Source organism: Cinclus cinclus, chromosome 1, assembly GCF_963662255.1.
Source record: "Cinclus cinclus chromosome 1, bCinCin1.1, whole genome shotgun sequence".
In the NCBI taxonomy this organism is placed as follows: Eukaryota; Metazoa; Chordata; class Aves; order Passeriformes; family Cinclidae; genus Cinclus; species Cinclus cinclus.
In genome coordinates, this window is record NC_085046.1 from 29,841,878 (window position 1) to 29,858,757 (window position 16,880).

At 38.1% G+C, this 16,880-nt stretch overlaps 1 protein-coding gene across 1 annotated transcript in view; it reads left to right on the plus strand.

Moving 5' to 3' along the window:
• HDAC9 (histone deacetylase 9) overlaps positions 1 to 16,880 on the plus strand; it is a 270,154-nt gene that overhangs the window by 129,587 nt on the left and 123,687 nt on the right. The window contains exons 12-14 of the mRNA XM_062500976.1: positions 1,259 to 1,436; positions 8,082 to 8,215; positions 15,936 to 16,056. Coding sequence (XP_062356960.1) covers positions 1,259 to 1,436; positions 8,082 to 8,215; positions 15,936 to 16,056 — 433 coding nt within the window. The remainder of the gene's footprint in view (positions 1 to 1,258; positions 1,437 to 8,081; positions 8,216 to 15,935; positions 16,057 to 16,880) is intronic.

Here is a 16,880-nt window from a genome sequence, read left to right on the forward strand (position 1 = left end):
GTCTTTTAAAGCATTTATTCTCATTTCAGGTTTATTGATGAGCACTTGTGTGCATAAAGGCCTCTTTTATTACATGCAGGGTAGACATTCTCACATCCCATGAGCTGCCGATTTATTTTGTAGTGCATGATGGGCTGGGGTACTCCCACCTGCCTTCCCACACAGCCTGAACTCAGCTTCACCTCTCTGAGCAGTCAACAATCTCTCCTTGACCAAGACAGGCTTCCAAGCTGCTCTCCCAAGCAACCACACACAGCAATGCTAATTGTTACAGGTTTATTGAATAAAAAAAAAAAAAGAAAAAAGAAAAAGCCTTTCCTTGCATATATGTATATTGAGACTAGGTTAGGATAAACAGAGCCTGCAGTTGTGAGCCACAAGTGTGAATTTCAACTGAATTTGTATTAAGTGGTTTGAAAATATTTCTCTTTCAATTGAGGTTCTGGGACTATACGCACAGGAAAAAAAAAGAAAAACAGAAAGGAAAGAGTTTGAGAAGCAATCCTACTCCATGGAGTGAGCCAGGTTCCTACTGGCTTCAGAGGGTTTTAGCCTTTGTCATGTCAGCAAAAGTGACCATCTGTTGACAAAACAGAAGAGGAAATCTTTTCTACTCTGTTACAGTCTTTTCACACCTGCCTATTTCCCTGAAGTTTTTGCCTCTGCCTACAGCCAGCAGCAGTTGTGACAAAAAATATGGTTCCTAAGTGGGATCTCATGTAACAATTCCTGAATTTCTAAACGATTTGTGAAAACTTAAATGCAAATCATTGCTGCTTTCCAGGCAGCTCTGGGAACTGAGTTAACTGTAGAAACTTGACTCGCAGTTGCTCAGTGCATTTGGTACTGAGTAGTAAGAACATCACTTTTCACTTCCAGTGCTGTGGGAAAATTTAAATTCTATTTGTGTAGGGTCATAAAATGCATGTTCTGACATCACATTATGTATTCAACATATTAGAAAAACTTTGCCTTTTATAAACCTTTTCATGTGAAGCTGTCTTTCCTGTCAGGGAGAACTGACAGGTTGCCTGCCATCACCTACTCTCCAGCAAAGTCAGTAGCCCACACTGTCAGCGTGAAAACATCTGTTGAATGGATTTACTGAATGGGCCTTAGGTGCAAGTTGGGGGGTGGGGGTCCCCACTGTTTATTACAGCCCTGACCTAATGAACTTAATTTGTTGACATGTTCCCCTCAGTGTTTTACTTGATCCCATCTCACATTTCTTTCTCCTGTGCTGTTTTCTTGGAAACAGGAGTTCCTGGCACATCAACATGTCCACCAGTTGCAAATCTACCAGGCTCAGATGGCTACAGTTGGCATGGCAGGATCAGATAAACATCGACCACTTTCCAGGACCCCATCTTCCCCCTCTGACTCCACATTACCTCACCCAGACATGGACCAGCCCAACCAGCATGCCTACACAACTGGTAGGATTCCCTAAAGACGCTTTTAATAGGCAGGGCAAATGCATTTGTTCATGTGGGATCAACAGACTTAAATGCCTCAAATACCTCCTGCACAATGCGTTCAGTTTTAGCCCTATTGCACCTCTGTTTTATGATGCTATACTGGCACCAACTCAACCAGTGCAGCTGATAAATCACAGGGTTAATATTCACACAGTCATAAATTATTACTATTGACTGGCTCTGGCAATACACAAACAGGTGCATGTCTGTTGCCTTTAAGTCATTTATAGCTTTTTCTTTCATTTCCCTATTCTCTGATTCTTTTCTTTGTGTTCTTGTTGCCTGTTTTGTAAAGAGATCACCAAAAAGTTGAAGAAAGACCACCAGTAAGGAGGAAAACTGTGACGTAATTCTAAATGTCTTCATTTGACAAATCAGTCTCTGCTTCAAGGTCACCTTCTCTACAGAAACAGCAAAGCTGTAGAAATTACTAAATGACGTTGGCTATAACTTCTGTGTCATTCAACAGTTGTGTGGAGTCTACAGAGGAAGGTTTCATACTTAGGTCCTGGGCATTCCAGTCACTCAGGGAGTATGGACTGTTCAAAGCAAAGTGATTAGAACCCCAAAAGTCTTCAGTCAAAGGAAGGAAAATTACCACAGACACCTAATTTCTTATTGTGGGTAATCTAACCTTGCATGAAGGTCTATCTTTCTAAAAGCCTGAATGTCAGTATAACATTAGAGAATGGTCAGAAGTGAAGATTCACTTTGCACAAAAAGAAAAAATAGAATTTGGGGAAATAAATACTTGCAGTTACTGTTTATGAAGTTTTATGTCAGAAGTATATTTCCATCAGCTGGCAGAATTTCCCATGCCCTGATAGTTTTCATCTTTTCAGGCCATGATCATGGATTTATGTAGGATTGAGTCCTTAAGGGGCACTGTATGCTACTGCGTGAGACAGTGTGCTCTCTTGTCTTTCCAATTAGAATGTGAACTTGAAAACCAAAAATGTATTATTATTGTTAGGTAACAAACATTTGGGTTGTACAGAAACAAACATGTTAATTCACTTTCCATTAATTTCTCCTAAAATAAAAGCTGCATATGGATAGGATTCTTAAACCAGACCACTGTATTTCTAGTTGTATTCATAGAGTCTTCAAAACATTGTAGATTCATTCTAAGATTTGCAGAGCACACCAAAGGTGAGCTCACTGTGTGTAGGCTTCACTGTCCCTTTCACAAACCTGCAGTTCCACTGAAAAAGTTGAATGGAGTTACGGGTGTAAAAGCTGCTGCTTCAGTCTGATTGCTAAGGTTTACTGTCACCTCCTTCTATAATCCTCAGTAAGGGAGTAGGGTCAAGGGCTCTACACAGATCTGTGGACTTGTGGCAAAAGTGGAACTAATCAAGAAAGAAAGTGTGAAGTTGAGAAGGAAAAATAAGATAAGGAATGAAATTATGTCTGACAAACCCTGAATGGAGATGGTGATGGGAAAGGGACATCCCTGATATGAAGGGCTTGAGATGTGACACAAAGAAACCTGGTAAATTCAGCAATGGAAATGTGGACAGATTAGACAGAGAGCTGAAATTTACCCTTTTAGTAAATAATTCCTACGTGAACACCAGTGCAAAGAGAGAGAGAGAAAAAAGAGAGAGGAAGGAAGGAAGGAAGGAAGGAAGGAAGGAAGGAAGGAAGGAAGGAAGGAAGGAAGGAAGGAAGGAAGGAAGGAAGGAAGGAAGGAAGGAAGGAAGGAAGGAAGGAAGGAAGGCCAACACTAGAACCGAGATTCTCAGTCCTTCACTGAATTCCTTTTTCAAAATATGAAACATGTTTTTGTTGAATTGCTGTTTCTTGTTTTATTGAATCTTTTTTCCCCCCTTCCACTGCTCATTCAAGCTAATAATCTCTATTCATTACTGAAAAAAAAAAAAATCCTCTTATTTTCATCTGCCCTACAACTTTATGCTTCTGCTTCTCCACCTCTGCACTGTACCCTCAGCTCCTCTAGGTACTGGCTGAGGACACGTGGGGCTGTACCTGCTTGCAAGCTCTATCCATGCTGATAGCCAGTACCCCCTGGCTGATTGACCAGGTCTCACAGAGCACATGGCTCTGTATTCACAGTTAAACCTTTCCCTTCTGCTTAAAGGAATCTCTTTCCCTGACACGTGTCTAAGCTTACAGACTTACACATGTAACCTTTATCACTCCAGTTTTTTGAGTACATCAAAAATAGAGTTATTCTTTATGAGATTGATACCTTTGGAGTGATAATGAACAGAAACCTTGCAACATCAACAATTCTAATACAGTTTCTGGGAAAAAAATCCCCAAAACTATCTATGTATTATTACCATATGGGATGTTATGGTATAGAATGACTTTATCTGTGGATACTATTTCCTGGATCTGGATGGCGCCCTAGCACTTACTCACTGATCACTCGAAAGAAAGACATTCAGACCCAGCTTTCATTTATTCTTATATGATCTTTAGAAAATCCTTTATGATGAAAGTCCCAAGGAATGTGGTCTGATCACAGTGCTGACCTGTTCTGAGAAGAGGTGCATTATAGACCTGTGGAGGTCCCTGCCAACCTGAGCTATCCTATGGTTCTATGATTTTTCTCCTTTAAGAGAGCACAAGATGCAGCCAGACATTTTCTACAGCAGTTACAACACTACCATTTGTAAAAACATGTAAGGAAGGAATGGGTGTGTGGAAAGGGAGAAAATTCTAGTCTACCATAAAGCAAGGGAAAATTCAGACTCTAGAAATTAATGTAATAATATGTCCCTGCCTTGAGTCATTATTTACTGTTAGGGGCTTTTTTTTCATATTTAAAGACAATATATTCTTGGAAGAGAAAACAAGTTAGGAGGAGAACTGTTGTAGCAGACTATTACAGGGGCATCATATTGAGCCCATATTTTTGTGAGTCATGAGAAAAATGCCTTTAGCCAAATATCTGAAGGGAATCAGAACAGTGATTATTGTGAGAGTTAAGCAATATATACACAGTATATGCACAAGATGATAAGTTAAAGGTGGAAGAAAAATAAAGTCCACTTAATTTTCATTTAGATAGTTTACAGAATATTTGACATTATTTAGTTCAGATTTTTTTTGTTGTAATAATTTATTAAGTATTCTTCCCTTGGGTTTTCTTATTGGTACTGTTGTTCTCCAGGGCAATTAATCTTCTTCAAAGCATGTTGTTAGCCAATGATTTTTAGATCTCTCCCCTATGTTTAAAATATTATTAAAAGAAACTGACCCCAATAAAGTATTTTGGAAATGAATGAGTGTTAGGGAGTCCCCACTAGGAAAATCTTGGTTTTTGGTGATTAATGCAAGTTCAGTTTCTTTTGTCCTGTGTCCCCTATCATTGTATGGTTCAGTGGTGGCACCATTCCCATCTGTCTTCAGGGCCACATTCTGACCTCAGTAATACTGGTGTAAATCCAGAATAAATCCACCAGTCTCAGTGGAACTGCTCAGATTTACACAAGGAATCTGAGAGCAGAATCTGGCTGTAGGCATTTGTTCTGGAGAGACAGAATAACCATCTTTTATTAATATTTCACAGCAGTCTGCAATTGAAAACAGTTGTCTCCCTCTCTGTTTTTTTTTGTTGTTTTTTTTTTGTTTTTTTTTTTTTAATGGGTGTGGGGAGATTATTGGCTGAATCCTGTTAGGGAAATCCTATAGGCTATTTTTAGCACTAAGCTCTACTGCTGCATTCTGGTATTGTACCAAGCACATGTGCTGTAGGACCAGCAGCCACACATCTGAATCACTTGTACATCCTAAATCAATTTAAAAGCTTGCAATAAATGAAAACATATATTCCAGTCTTTTCTTAAGTCAATTAATTCCCCTAGAAAAAAGTTGTACACTCAGTGGTGTGAATATCTTGGTATTTTAAGGTTTGGAGCAGATGCTTCTGCCATGAAATATTGACTGGACCATATCAAACTGATTTTTGATTCAGACAAAATAACTCACCAACAACACAGTTACCTTTTTAGCTATATTCTGTTTCTGGAAAAGTACTGAGAAAAGGAAGTTTAAGTCAACCAGAGGAGGCATCCTGAATACATAGTTTCAGCTTTCACTTTGAAATTGATTGCAACCCTCATACAGGTAATCAAAAAGTGTCATTATTACACCAGACTCTGTATAACAAAAACGTAGTAAAATGTTTTTTATTTATTAATATTACTCCTATTACCTGCTATTTTGACTATCAAAGTAAAAAGAATAAAAAATTAATTGAAAGAATGGCAGGTAGAAGATACTTTTGACTTACAGCAATTTTTTCTTAATGTTTAATGAGCATTTCTATTCAAATCCATTCAATGTAACAGCATGAAAAGCTTCTGGAAGTCCTGATTCCTGTACAGTTAGTATATGAGCAGCTTCCCTGTTGGTCAGGGGCATGAGAGGAAATGTTTTCTCATCTTTTGGTATAATGACCACTGCCAAACTGGACAAACTGAGTAGGCAGCAGACTGCAGAAGCTAAAACTGTGAGCGCCAAGAAAAGGAAAGTGAGGTATGTGAGCATGCACTTATTTGTGTGCACACTTCCAAGTCACTTACAAGACCTGATGAGAGAGCAGTGAAGAACTGCAGAGAAAGGAAATATTAACTGCTTTGACAATGCCAGCACATATTTTAAGCTGCATTAGCTTATTAGCTCCAGGTTTTCACTGGTTCTTTTTTCTTTAAAAGAAAACAGAACAAGAAAATAAATACAAAAATTTATTGCTAATGAACTATTATGTTTGCTAGATAGTAATTTAGCATAAAAGTCACACTGTAGTATTCTATTTGTTTTCTCCTTACACTTAACTAAAGTGTATTATCATTTTGGCTTAAATACCAAGATCCCAAAGGATCAGTTCTAAAGTGCATGAGCTAAGAAATATGGCAGCATAAATATTTCTAGAGCAGCATAACTTCTGGCTGGCTTCTAACTGAATTATCTCAGAACCTTAACTTTGACTCACTCACGATGTATACAGGCTCTTATTCAGCAGAGCTCTTAAAGACTTTATTGATGTTCAATACCCATTAGAGAACTTTGTTAAATAAGGGTGGTATTGAGCATTTTGTTGAATCTAGTCTTTAATTCTGTATTTTCTTAACTGGCTGACTTTTCAGTAGCAGGCTAATACAATTTTCCCAGAACTGTGTTGGCATCCCCAGTAGTGGTGGCACATAAGAAAGATGCTTTGAATGCCAAGTATTGCAGCTTGGAGAAATTGTTAATTTGAGTCCCTTTCAACTGTAAGGGAAAGAAAAAAGCCAAATGTTTCCCAAATGAAAATGGTCCACATAGGGGTAAGGAAAATATTTTTTGTTCCAGACATGTCTAGGAGAAATGCAAAGAACAAGTAAATACAGAAAATCATTTTTCAGTGTTACAGACTTGGTTTGAAAGCCTTGAAAATTGAATTTAGCTTGAGCCTGCTCACTAAAATTTCTCTTTTGTTCCTAATGCACAGCTACAGAGCAATGTGATATTGATAGCCTTTTTTTGTATAAAGCTGTTCTGTCCTTGCATAAATGACCATAGAAAATTCAAAAGGTACCTTGCACTTGCAGTCAAACAACAGGATTTGAGCCTAATTGAGTAGTGGGTGTAGCTTCTCTTTTTAATGAAAAAGGACTCTGGCTGCCACTGTTTCAACTCTCTGAAATATTCATTTGATATGCTTTGAGATCTGGAATTAATATAGTATTAGTTAGGCAGTAAAACTGCAGAGTGCCATTGCCATTTCATAATTTACTTTTAAAGGTTTCTCTAAATTATATTCCTTAGACTTTTATACATAACATTTTCTTGTTGTATATAGGTTAACAGCTTTAACTAAGTTTACCCCCTAAAGAAAGAGAAAACAAGTGATTCAGTAATAAGCCATAAAATCTTTCAGAAGACATCACCCAATTCCCCTTCTTCTTTACAGTTAATTGTATTTATTAATATAATTTCTTGAGAATTAATCTTTGCTTTATTGGCATCACAAGATTCACCTAGTAAATCAGAATTCAGAGTCTCAGAAAGGAAAAATAAATTTAGGTCCAGAGAAGGGCAACAAAGCTGGTGAAAGGTCTAGAAAGTGATGCCTGTAGGAAGCATCTGAGTGAGCTGGGGATGTTTAACCCGGAGAAAAGGAGGCTCAGGGGAGACCTTATTGCTCTCTGCCTGAAAGGAGGCTGTAGCTAGGTGGGGATTGGTCTCTTCTCCCAGACAAACAGCAACAGGACATGAGGACATGGCCTCAGGCTGTGTCAGGGAAGGTTCAGGTCCAGGTTGGACATGAGGAAGAATTTCTTCCCAGGGTTGTCAGGCATTGGAATCGGCTTCCCAGGGAGGTTGTGGAGTCACCAACCTTGGAGAGCTTCGACAAACAACTGTTCATGGCACTCAGTGGCCTGGTCTACTTGACAAGGTGGAGATAGGTCAAAGACTGGACTTAATGATCCTGGAGGTCTTTTCTTACCTAAATGATTCAGGTGGGATTTTCATCTTGCTGTAATTGTCAAATAAAATCCAGTTTTGCTAAAGTATGTGTGAAAGGGAACAGCATAACTTGCATTTGTTTCATTTGTTTCTTATTGTGCTGTCTTTGTGCTGAAGGTGTTGTGTATGACAGTCTGATGCTGAAGCACCAGTGCATGTGTGGGAACTATGCTAATCACCCTGAACACGCTGGAAGAATCCAAAGCATCTGGTCAAGGCTCCAAGAAACTGGGTTGTTAAACAAGTGCGAGGTAATTAAAAATTAAGACCAGATACTTGACTTGTTAAAGTAAATAGCAAATTTATTAAACCTGTCTCTGTAATAAGAGAGTAATTTGTTTTAGGAATTATTTGGTGTTAACTGATAACATTAAAATAATGCATTATAAGAAAGTACACATCCCAGTCAGAATGTAAAGAATTTACACAGTGTCATGCATCCACATGCATCAGAATATAAAACTCAGATATGATCATTCCTCACCTTTATAAAGGAATGTAGACAAGCAGTAGTCAAACAGTAAATGCAGTCCTCCCAATATCATGGCTCTTAACTTTTTCAAGCACATAGGGATTTTACTTCTGTAGCATAGAACATTTTTAAAAATACAATTTGCATCATTCCATACGCACATGGTATCTTGTCTTTTTCCAGACTTTAAAGTCTGTTTTCACAACATGCTCCTTTACCTGGTATAAAACAGGTCCCATGTGAAGCCCCAAGACATTCAAGAACAATATTCTAGGCATTAGCAAATTTGCAATTTCTTTCTGCTATGATTTCCCTCAAAAAATTGCATATTAAACCATGCTTGAATAAAATGTGGTCTGTGAGGCCCATATATGATTTGGGTTAGTTAAAAGTAGTTTTTTCTTGTCATTCCCTGATTCCTGTGAGTTATGCAGCACTGTCAACTTCTGCAGAAGCCCACGGCAATTGCGGGTGTTTACTGCACTTCGGCACAAGTAAACAGAGTTCAGCAAAAAATTTGCTAATGTTTTACAGGATCCCAAAATTTCCAGGGCTCTCGTGTTCTGTTTAATTACTTTTCTTTACATCCTTATGTTTTTTCAAACCCAGAGGACCTGGTTCAATAGATCCCTTTGAACAGCTGTTCGTGACCATCCCCAAAGACTTTCTGTAGGCAGGTCAGTGAGATATTGCAAATGCTGTAAATAGATTTGTTGTATACTCTCATCTAACTAGATGGCAGCACAATAACAGGCGAATTCTTTTTTTTTCTTTTTTTTTCTTTTTTTTTAAGGTTAGATAATCTTTTCAGTGTTCAAAATTTTCTTTCAGCATGGCCCTTAAGGTCAACTATCACATGAGGGATTTCACTGGAGAATCACATACTTCAAGATTAAGTTAAACACGCAGCTGAATGCTTTACTAAAATAAAGCTTAGTTACCTTCTTGACTCAGGAGTCTGTATTATAAAGAAAAGACAACTGAGGGAAAATAAGTAAAATGCAGTGTGTTATGTGCTGCTTTCTTCACTAACAAACAGCTGTTGCTGAACAGTAAATTGTGTGGCTCTTTAAAAGGTGCAAAATGAAAACGTGGTATATGTTAGTTTGAGATGCATGGAGTGTAAAAGTTTCCTAGAAGATTTAAAGTTTCCTCTTGCAACTCCAGAATTTCAAAACCTGAAGCACACTCTATTAGGTCTTGCATAATTGAGTGAGGGGGGAAGGAGGTAAAAAGTCACTTCATGTTGAACTGCATTCAGCTAATTTTAACCCCAACTGTGTGCTTTGAAATGATGCTGGAAAGTGAAATGAGCTGCCAAAATGTAAACCCTGATGATAAAACTAAAGAGTCTCAGTGTGAAGCTGGTGCCTAGACCTGGTGTTTATCTAGATCTTCTTATGCAGTTAGAGACAGAATTATATTTGGTGATGCAATTTTGTTTCACTGATTTATCTAACAGGTCCCTGACTTCAAACAAGTGCTTTCAACTGCTCACTTTCCAAAATAAGAAAGGCTACAGTGACACACTTAATTGGTGCTCTGTTTATTTATTCAGCTGAAAAGATAACTTATGTCACTAAAGGAGTGGTAATTTCATTATCTGAGATATAAAACATCACCATCAAGCTGCTCTCTGGAATATACCACACCAAGAGTGGATAGTGAAAAGATCATGGGCAGCTGCACTGTCACTTCTGCTGAATTCTAAATGCCCCCTCACTCATGGACACTACCATTTCTTAATATAACTTCTCAACATAATTTCCCAGTTTTTGTCAGAAGGAGTGGGAAGATCACTGGTCGGGCTTTGCCACATGCCTTACCTCATACACCAAGTCTAAAGGGCAGGTTAGCAACACCAGCCTGCAGCAGCCCCATAGGAAATCTCAGTTAATGAACTTTTTTCCTAACTAACACAGTAGTCCCCCAGGAGGGCTGCAGTCCCACTCTTTGTCTGATAAGGAGTTTTAGGATCAAAAGTAGTTCAGTGGGAGGTAGCTCAGGTTTTGTTACCTTGTACCATATGTATCCTTGGGCACAGGCTTGCTTAGGGGGCCTTTCCTATTTTCATAAAGGAACAAGAAACCCTTATGAAAATGAACAACCTGTATCTATATGACCCTTGTAACCTCTAGCAGGGAGCTTATGTGGTTCCTAAATCCTTTAGTGTGGGTTAAATCCCCCCCACAGCTCAGGTCCATGGCAATACAGAGATGACTGGCTGAGTGTAGAGAATCAGTAGAGAATCGAACTTGGCATAGGATGATGAAAGCCGTATAGACTAGGGTGACACCATGCTTGCTGCAGTTCACAGATTAATTTAGGTAGACTAATCTAAGCTTAATGTATTGCCTTTATATATACCTGTACATATTACTCATGCTGAACCCATTTACTTTAAAATACAACTTAGTAAAATCGTAACAAGTTTTGAATGGGATACACAAGCTGTGCATTTGCTACAAAATAAAAAGTGTCTGAGACTCTTCTCTACCCCTGCATCCAACTGGCATGGAAAGGCCCATGTTCAATCAGGAATTCTTCCTGGCCATGCCGGTGACCAAACGATGTCTGGGAGTTGTTTGGGAGAGTGCTAGTTGCTGCTCAGCCAAAACAGTATGAAGGACCAGTTCAGCAATTTAATAGTACAGATGATTGTATTACTCTGCCTGGGAATGTTTCCTGGCACTGCTTAGTTTACTGCTGCACACACAGCCAGGAGGACTTGCTTTTCCAGACTGTATTTTGTCTTTCTAGCCATAGATATTTGTGTTCTAGAATTGTTCAAACAACAGATTGGAGGACTTTTGCTAAACCAGAAATTAGTTTTAGCTTTCAAATGATTTTAAAAATAATTTTATATAATTTTAAAAACAATTTTTTTAGATTATATCGTACTTCCAAACAGATAGATTAATTCCTCCATTAATTCTTCAAGACAAGAAAAAAAATACATTTAGACTATTGCCAGTCACAGAGTGCCAGATTTGAGAGACCAGTCCCTGACTGAGCTCAGGGCAGGAGAGAGGAGTAATTCACACACATCCATATCCACACACACACCCACATCCACACACACGTCCATAGTGAACTTTTTAATAGTCCTTTTACATATGTGTTGGGAAAACAAAATTAATACAAAATATTTTTGCATTAGTTTCAAAGTTTTATGTATGTTTGCTGAAATGCCTGTTTTGTGTTTGTTAAAGGCTGACAGATGTCTGTCAGAAGAACAGACAGTTATCAAATGTAGACAGGGGCAGCTAAAAAATGCAAAGATGAGTGCAAAAACCTCCATTATTTTATTTTTTTTCAATTTTCCCTTGGTAAAGAGCAATGCCTAGCTGCCCTACCTTTGGGACAATACAAGGACTGAATTATGTTTTGGTAGGGGTGTCTACTTTCCACTTGTTCTAGGGAGAGGAAGTATTCAAATTACTCCTTTGGGGCTGTAATTTATGCACACGACTGACATTAGTCTACAGTGATCAGCACACTTTCAGAAGAGAAAAGAAAATGTAGACATGGTCTTGCTTCTTGCCCCCACCTTTACTTCCTGTAGGGACTGTGGTCCAGCAACACTTTCTTTTTCAGCCTAGAATTTGTTCTGAATTTTGGTAGTTTTCTGGATTAGGGAGGCATTTTACACCTCCTGCTGTCCACATCTCACGGACCGAAGGGGAGAGAAGGAAAGAATTTAAAGTTGAGTCTGCCAGATCACATAAACTGAAATATTTGAAAAATTCCACTCTTTGAACCTCAATTTGCCACTAGAGGTAAAATAATGAAGGAAAAGTTAGTAGTTTTTAAAGATAAAAAATATTTAGAGTGTTTAACATATTCCAAATCTCTCTAAATCACTCTAAATCTTAAAGTGTTAGGCACTAGATGACCAAAACATATGAAGAGAATAAATGCATCTTCTTGTGGGTGCATGTGTGTCAGAGGCATGCTTGAAATTCCCACATGGTGGAGAGACAGCAAGGGATGTGAGTATACTGGCTGGCACAAGACCTTATCTGTGAGTAGTTTTGAAAACAAGAGAAAATTTAAAAACGTGAGAAATCTCAGGAAGGCAGGAAAAAATCTGAAGACCTTATTTACAAACTCGATAGCCTAAGGGAATTTCATACAAAAAGCTGCAGTGCAGGCAATGGACACATTATACTGAGAGACCCCAGTGAGAAATACTGTGTCACAATTCCTGTTAGTTTAGCAGAGAGAAACAGGCAGTGCCACTTTTTCCCTTTTTGGATCTCTGTCTGTGTATGACTTTACTCTGCTGAAAGCCTAACCTAAATCTTCAGATTAATAAAGGTTGTCTGTGTGAAAACTTAATGGTCACTTTTTAACAGAAGACCAGACTTTGACCTTAAACTCTGTGAGAGGTGAAAACATTTTCCCATTGTGGGGACAATGGATTTCCAGTTCTAGACTGATTTTTCAAAACACTCAGGTGCAAGTATTTTATTCTCCCAAGATGTAAAAATGTTTTGGTTGCTGAGGGAACTGCATATGTCAGAGAACAAAGCCAACACACAAATTGTCATACACATTAGAAAAGGATGACTTGCCTTCTACTAAGGATGTAGTAGATGGGTGGATGTATTGTTCAAATTCTCTGTAATGAAACAAATACTGTTCATCTGTTTTCCTATGCTATTTCTCCTTTTGGTAGGCTTTATGCCAATTTTCTGCTACATTTTATGTTTTTGATACTACCATGGTCAATTAAAATTAAGAAAGACACTTCTAAATAAAGAAAAATATGGCTAAAAGTGTAGGTGTAAACTTATACAAATGCATATATTCTGTTGTCTGATAACCCATGCTAGTGAGAGCCAAAAATGATCACTTTGCATAACTGAAGTTACATGAGAGACTGACAACAGACTTAGCACATATGCTTGTGGAGATCTGCTAAATCATGACATCATTGTGTGAGAACTATTCTTAGAAATTATTACAGGTAATTTTTAATGCAGTTTTTTTTCCTCTGTGCAGAGCATTAGATAGTTGGGATTGATATGCAAAGATACTGCAAGGATGGGATGAAAGGAAGATGAAATAAGGAGATGGGAATGCAGAAACAGCACAGATGTGCACTGTTTACGCTTCCCTTTCCTCCTGGCATCTACAATGTAAATCTCTTGCTGATGTTGGAGCTGGAGAAGCCATGGAGGAAGAGTAGCTCTGGGCTCTGGCAGCTCAGCTGATGGCAGCACTGGTGGGAGCAGCCTGGAGTGGGGTGTCCTCCTCAATGCTACTTGATTTCTTCACCAAACTTGTTTTCTGCATAACCTGTGTCTTCCCTAGAGAATTTGACTGGTGATCCTGGGTAGGAACTATGTTGTTGGCAAAACATTCTGGGAGATCACATCCAAACCAGATATTCCAGAGCACCACATTGTAAAAATAATGGCTAGCTGTGTGGTTTTTTATAGTTAAAGGGATAGGGCATTCCATTTAATAACACCTTTAAAAATGCCAAACAATTAACTGTCTTAAATATATCTTAGAGTTTTTGTATACCTTGTAGAAAATATGTGACCAGAGAGCGAATGTTTTGCTCAAGATTCTTATGTGTGACCTTCATAAAATTCCTCTTCACTTTTCCTATTTTATCTGTCTTAAAAGCCAGACTCCCTTCCCAGTTTTGCCATGGAGAATTGGGTATATACATTTTAAAGCAGCTTTTTAGAAACATGGACTTTAATGAGAATAGATGAAGGAATAAATGTTACCAGTCACCTCAGTTGTGAAGAAAAATATTTTATCTGACCCAGAAGTACCATTACAGAGTTTACTGACTCCATGAAGTAACATAAAGTGCTGATTTTGATTGTGCAACTGTGTGTTAAAAGGATGTGAGTGCACTGCTACAAATTCTCATGTGAGACTGGGAGAGGCTTGAAGAAATTAGAGATGAAAAAGGGTTTATTAAGTCATTTAGTTCTTGGATCATTCCCTAAAATGTTCTTTCCACTGCTGTGTCTAGTCAAGTTTTAAATACTGCAAGAAATAGGGCTTCCACCATTTCCCTGAGGGGGAGCTTGTTCCACAGTCAGCTAGCTCTAACTCTTAGGATATTTTTCCTGATTAGTCAGAAAAAAACTCACTGGTTAACTCAATATAAATTGTGCATAGTTCTTCTCACCCCCTGCCCTCCATCCTGAGGCATCTCTTCTTTTCTGTAGTGAGCACTCTCTTTGATGTTCATAACATTGCTTTCCTCTCCTAGTGCAGAGGTTGGTGCTTTCCAATGGGTATGACAAAGTGTTGGATACAATAAGAACTTAACCTCCAAGAAAACTAGAATTAAATGCATTTCTGTAACAGGTATATTGGTCTGATTGAAAACAGGGTAGTCTATTTAGATAACTTCTGTACCTGTGTATCTGTAGACCTTGAGAGTCAGACAGACCCAGTCTGTAAGAGAGTTGGCCCTTGGTGTTCATAAGGACCAGGTCTGCAAATAGGGGCCAAGACCTTAAAATCAAGCTGTTTTCTCTTCACTTTATTCAATATCAACAGGAAAGATGATCTCAGGTCCAGAACTATGTTGACAGTGCTGTTTATTATGCCCAATTCTGAATAAAATCTGATTCATGTTGCTGTATCCGCAAAGGCTGTGCAGCACTAGCACAAGCAGAGAAATGTTTTTATGATATGCTGTAACTCCAAATACACACAAGGAATAGATACACCAAATAAGAAAGTGTTACTTTTATCTTTCCTTTCTTATCTTTCTTCCTTCCTAAACTGATTTGAAGGAAGATATTTTTATATCTTGTTTTGGGTCAAGTACAGGCTGAAGACCCTGTTAAAGAGACAAATTTCACTTACAAAAATGTAAGGAAGTGAGTCATCACGTGTAACAGCATAAATATTAATCACACATGACCACACAATGAATCACACAATAGCGATATTGATAAGACATTAAAAATTTAAAAACATACACAAACATGTTACTAAAGCATTTAAAGTTTAACTTTATTTTTCTCCCTGTCTCTCCTCACTGTGATCATGTTCCTCTTAGCAGCATAAATCACAAGTACTAGTAACGATGCAAAAAAACATTAATCCTCATTCCAAACACATCTGCAGCTTACAGGTGTGAGTAAGTTTTTGCTCTCTAAATGAGGTTTCTTTCTAGCCAAATTTCTCACCTAAGAAATAATTCATATTTTGGTTTGTATCTCTCAGTATATTATGTAGAAAAGAGGCAGAATCTTTTCTTTTTCTTTTATGTGAAACCCTGTATTAAGATAACTCTCCTAAGGCTTAAGTGAAGCATTTTGTGATAAAGCACACACGCATTTGCTTTTCATATAGCATTACTTTAATAAACAAATCAGTGTCACATTCCTGCATGACGCAATTTCAACCCATTATTAATCATACTAAATGTTATTTCGGACCTTTGTTTTTTTTTTCTTTTCTCCCTAAATATTGTCAGTGGAATATTGTAGGCCTCTGCTGTTTTCTTTCAGCGAATTCGAGGTCGAAAAGCCAGTCTGGAGGAAATACAGCTGGTTCACTCTGAACATCATTCACTGCTGTATGGCACCAGCCCACTGAACAGACAGAAGCTGGACCCCAGGAAACTCCTAGGTCTGTACAGGCCTCTATTCTACTGAGAACAGCACATTCCAGCACTGTCATTAGTCATAGCTGGTGTCAGTTTAAAACACTTGGCAAGCAGTGTGACAAAAATTCACTTTTTCCAAATGCATTGCTATGTGCAAGGAGAATGTTACAATGGAAGCCAAATACAGATTAGAAAACTACACCGGCTGGAAAGCAGCTATACAAGTTTCTCCTCATTTGCTTCAAAAATCATCAGTGTTAACCTTTTACTGTAACTTGTTCTCCATTGGAGGTCAGTGGCAATTTTGAACACAGTTGGTTTTCTACCTCCTTGTATTTTTGATTCAAAATTAGGAATTTAAGATACACTTGCTTGTCAGAATTGTTTGTTTGCTGTTCTCATTTGCTTTATTTCAACTATTTCAGCCATTCTGTCTGCAGATACTATGCCTAAGTTTTGCTAATAAGTGAGCTTTACTTAAATGCCTTCTCATTATGCAGGATATGATATCTTTCTGAACAGCACAGAGGAAAATACATTAACATATTAAATGCACCTACAGTTTTACAGATTAGCAGAAAACTGACAGGTTTTTCATGTAAAATATCTTCATGCACAGCTAATGCTCAGTGTATGTCTTTTATAACACAAAAGTAGGGTTAAAATGAGCTCTGCTATTACTGTAGCATGAAGCAAGCCTAGTTGTCAGAAACACACCAAAAAATAGTGCATCTTGGAAATAATCTGTGAGTGAAATCCTGCCCTTTATGTCCCAGCACACTGGATGCAACACTCTAATTCTCAGTTATTTTTATAGCTCTTCTTCTAAGATGTGGAGCTTTTCCTA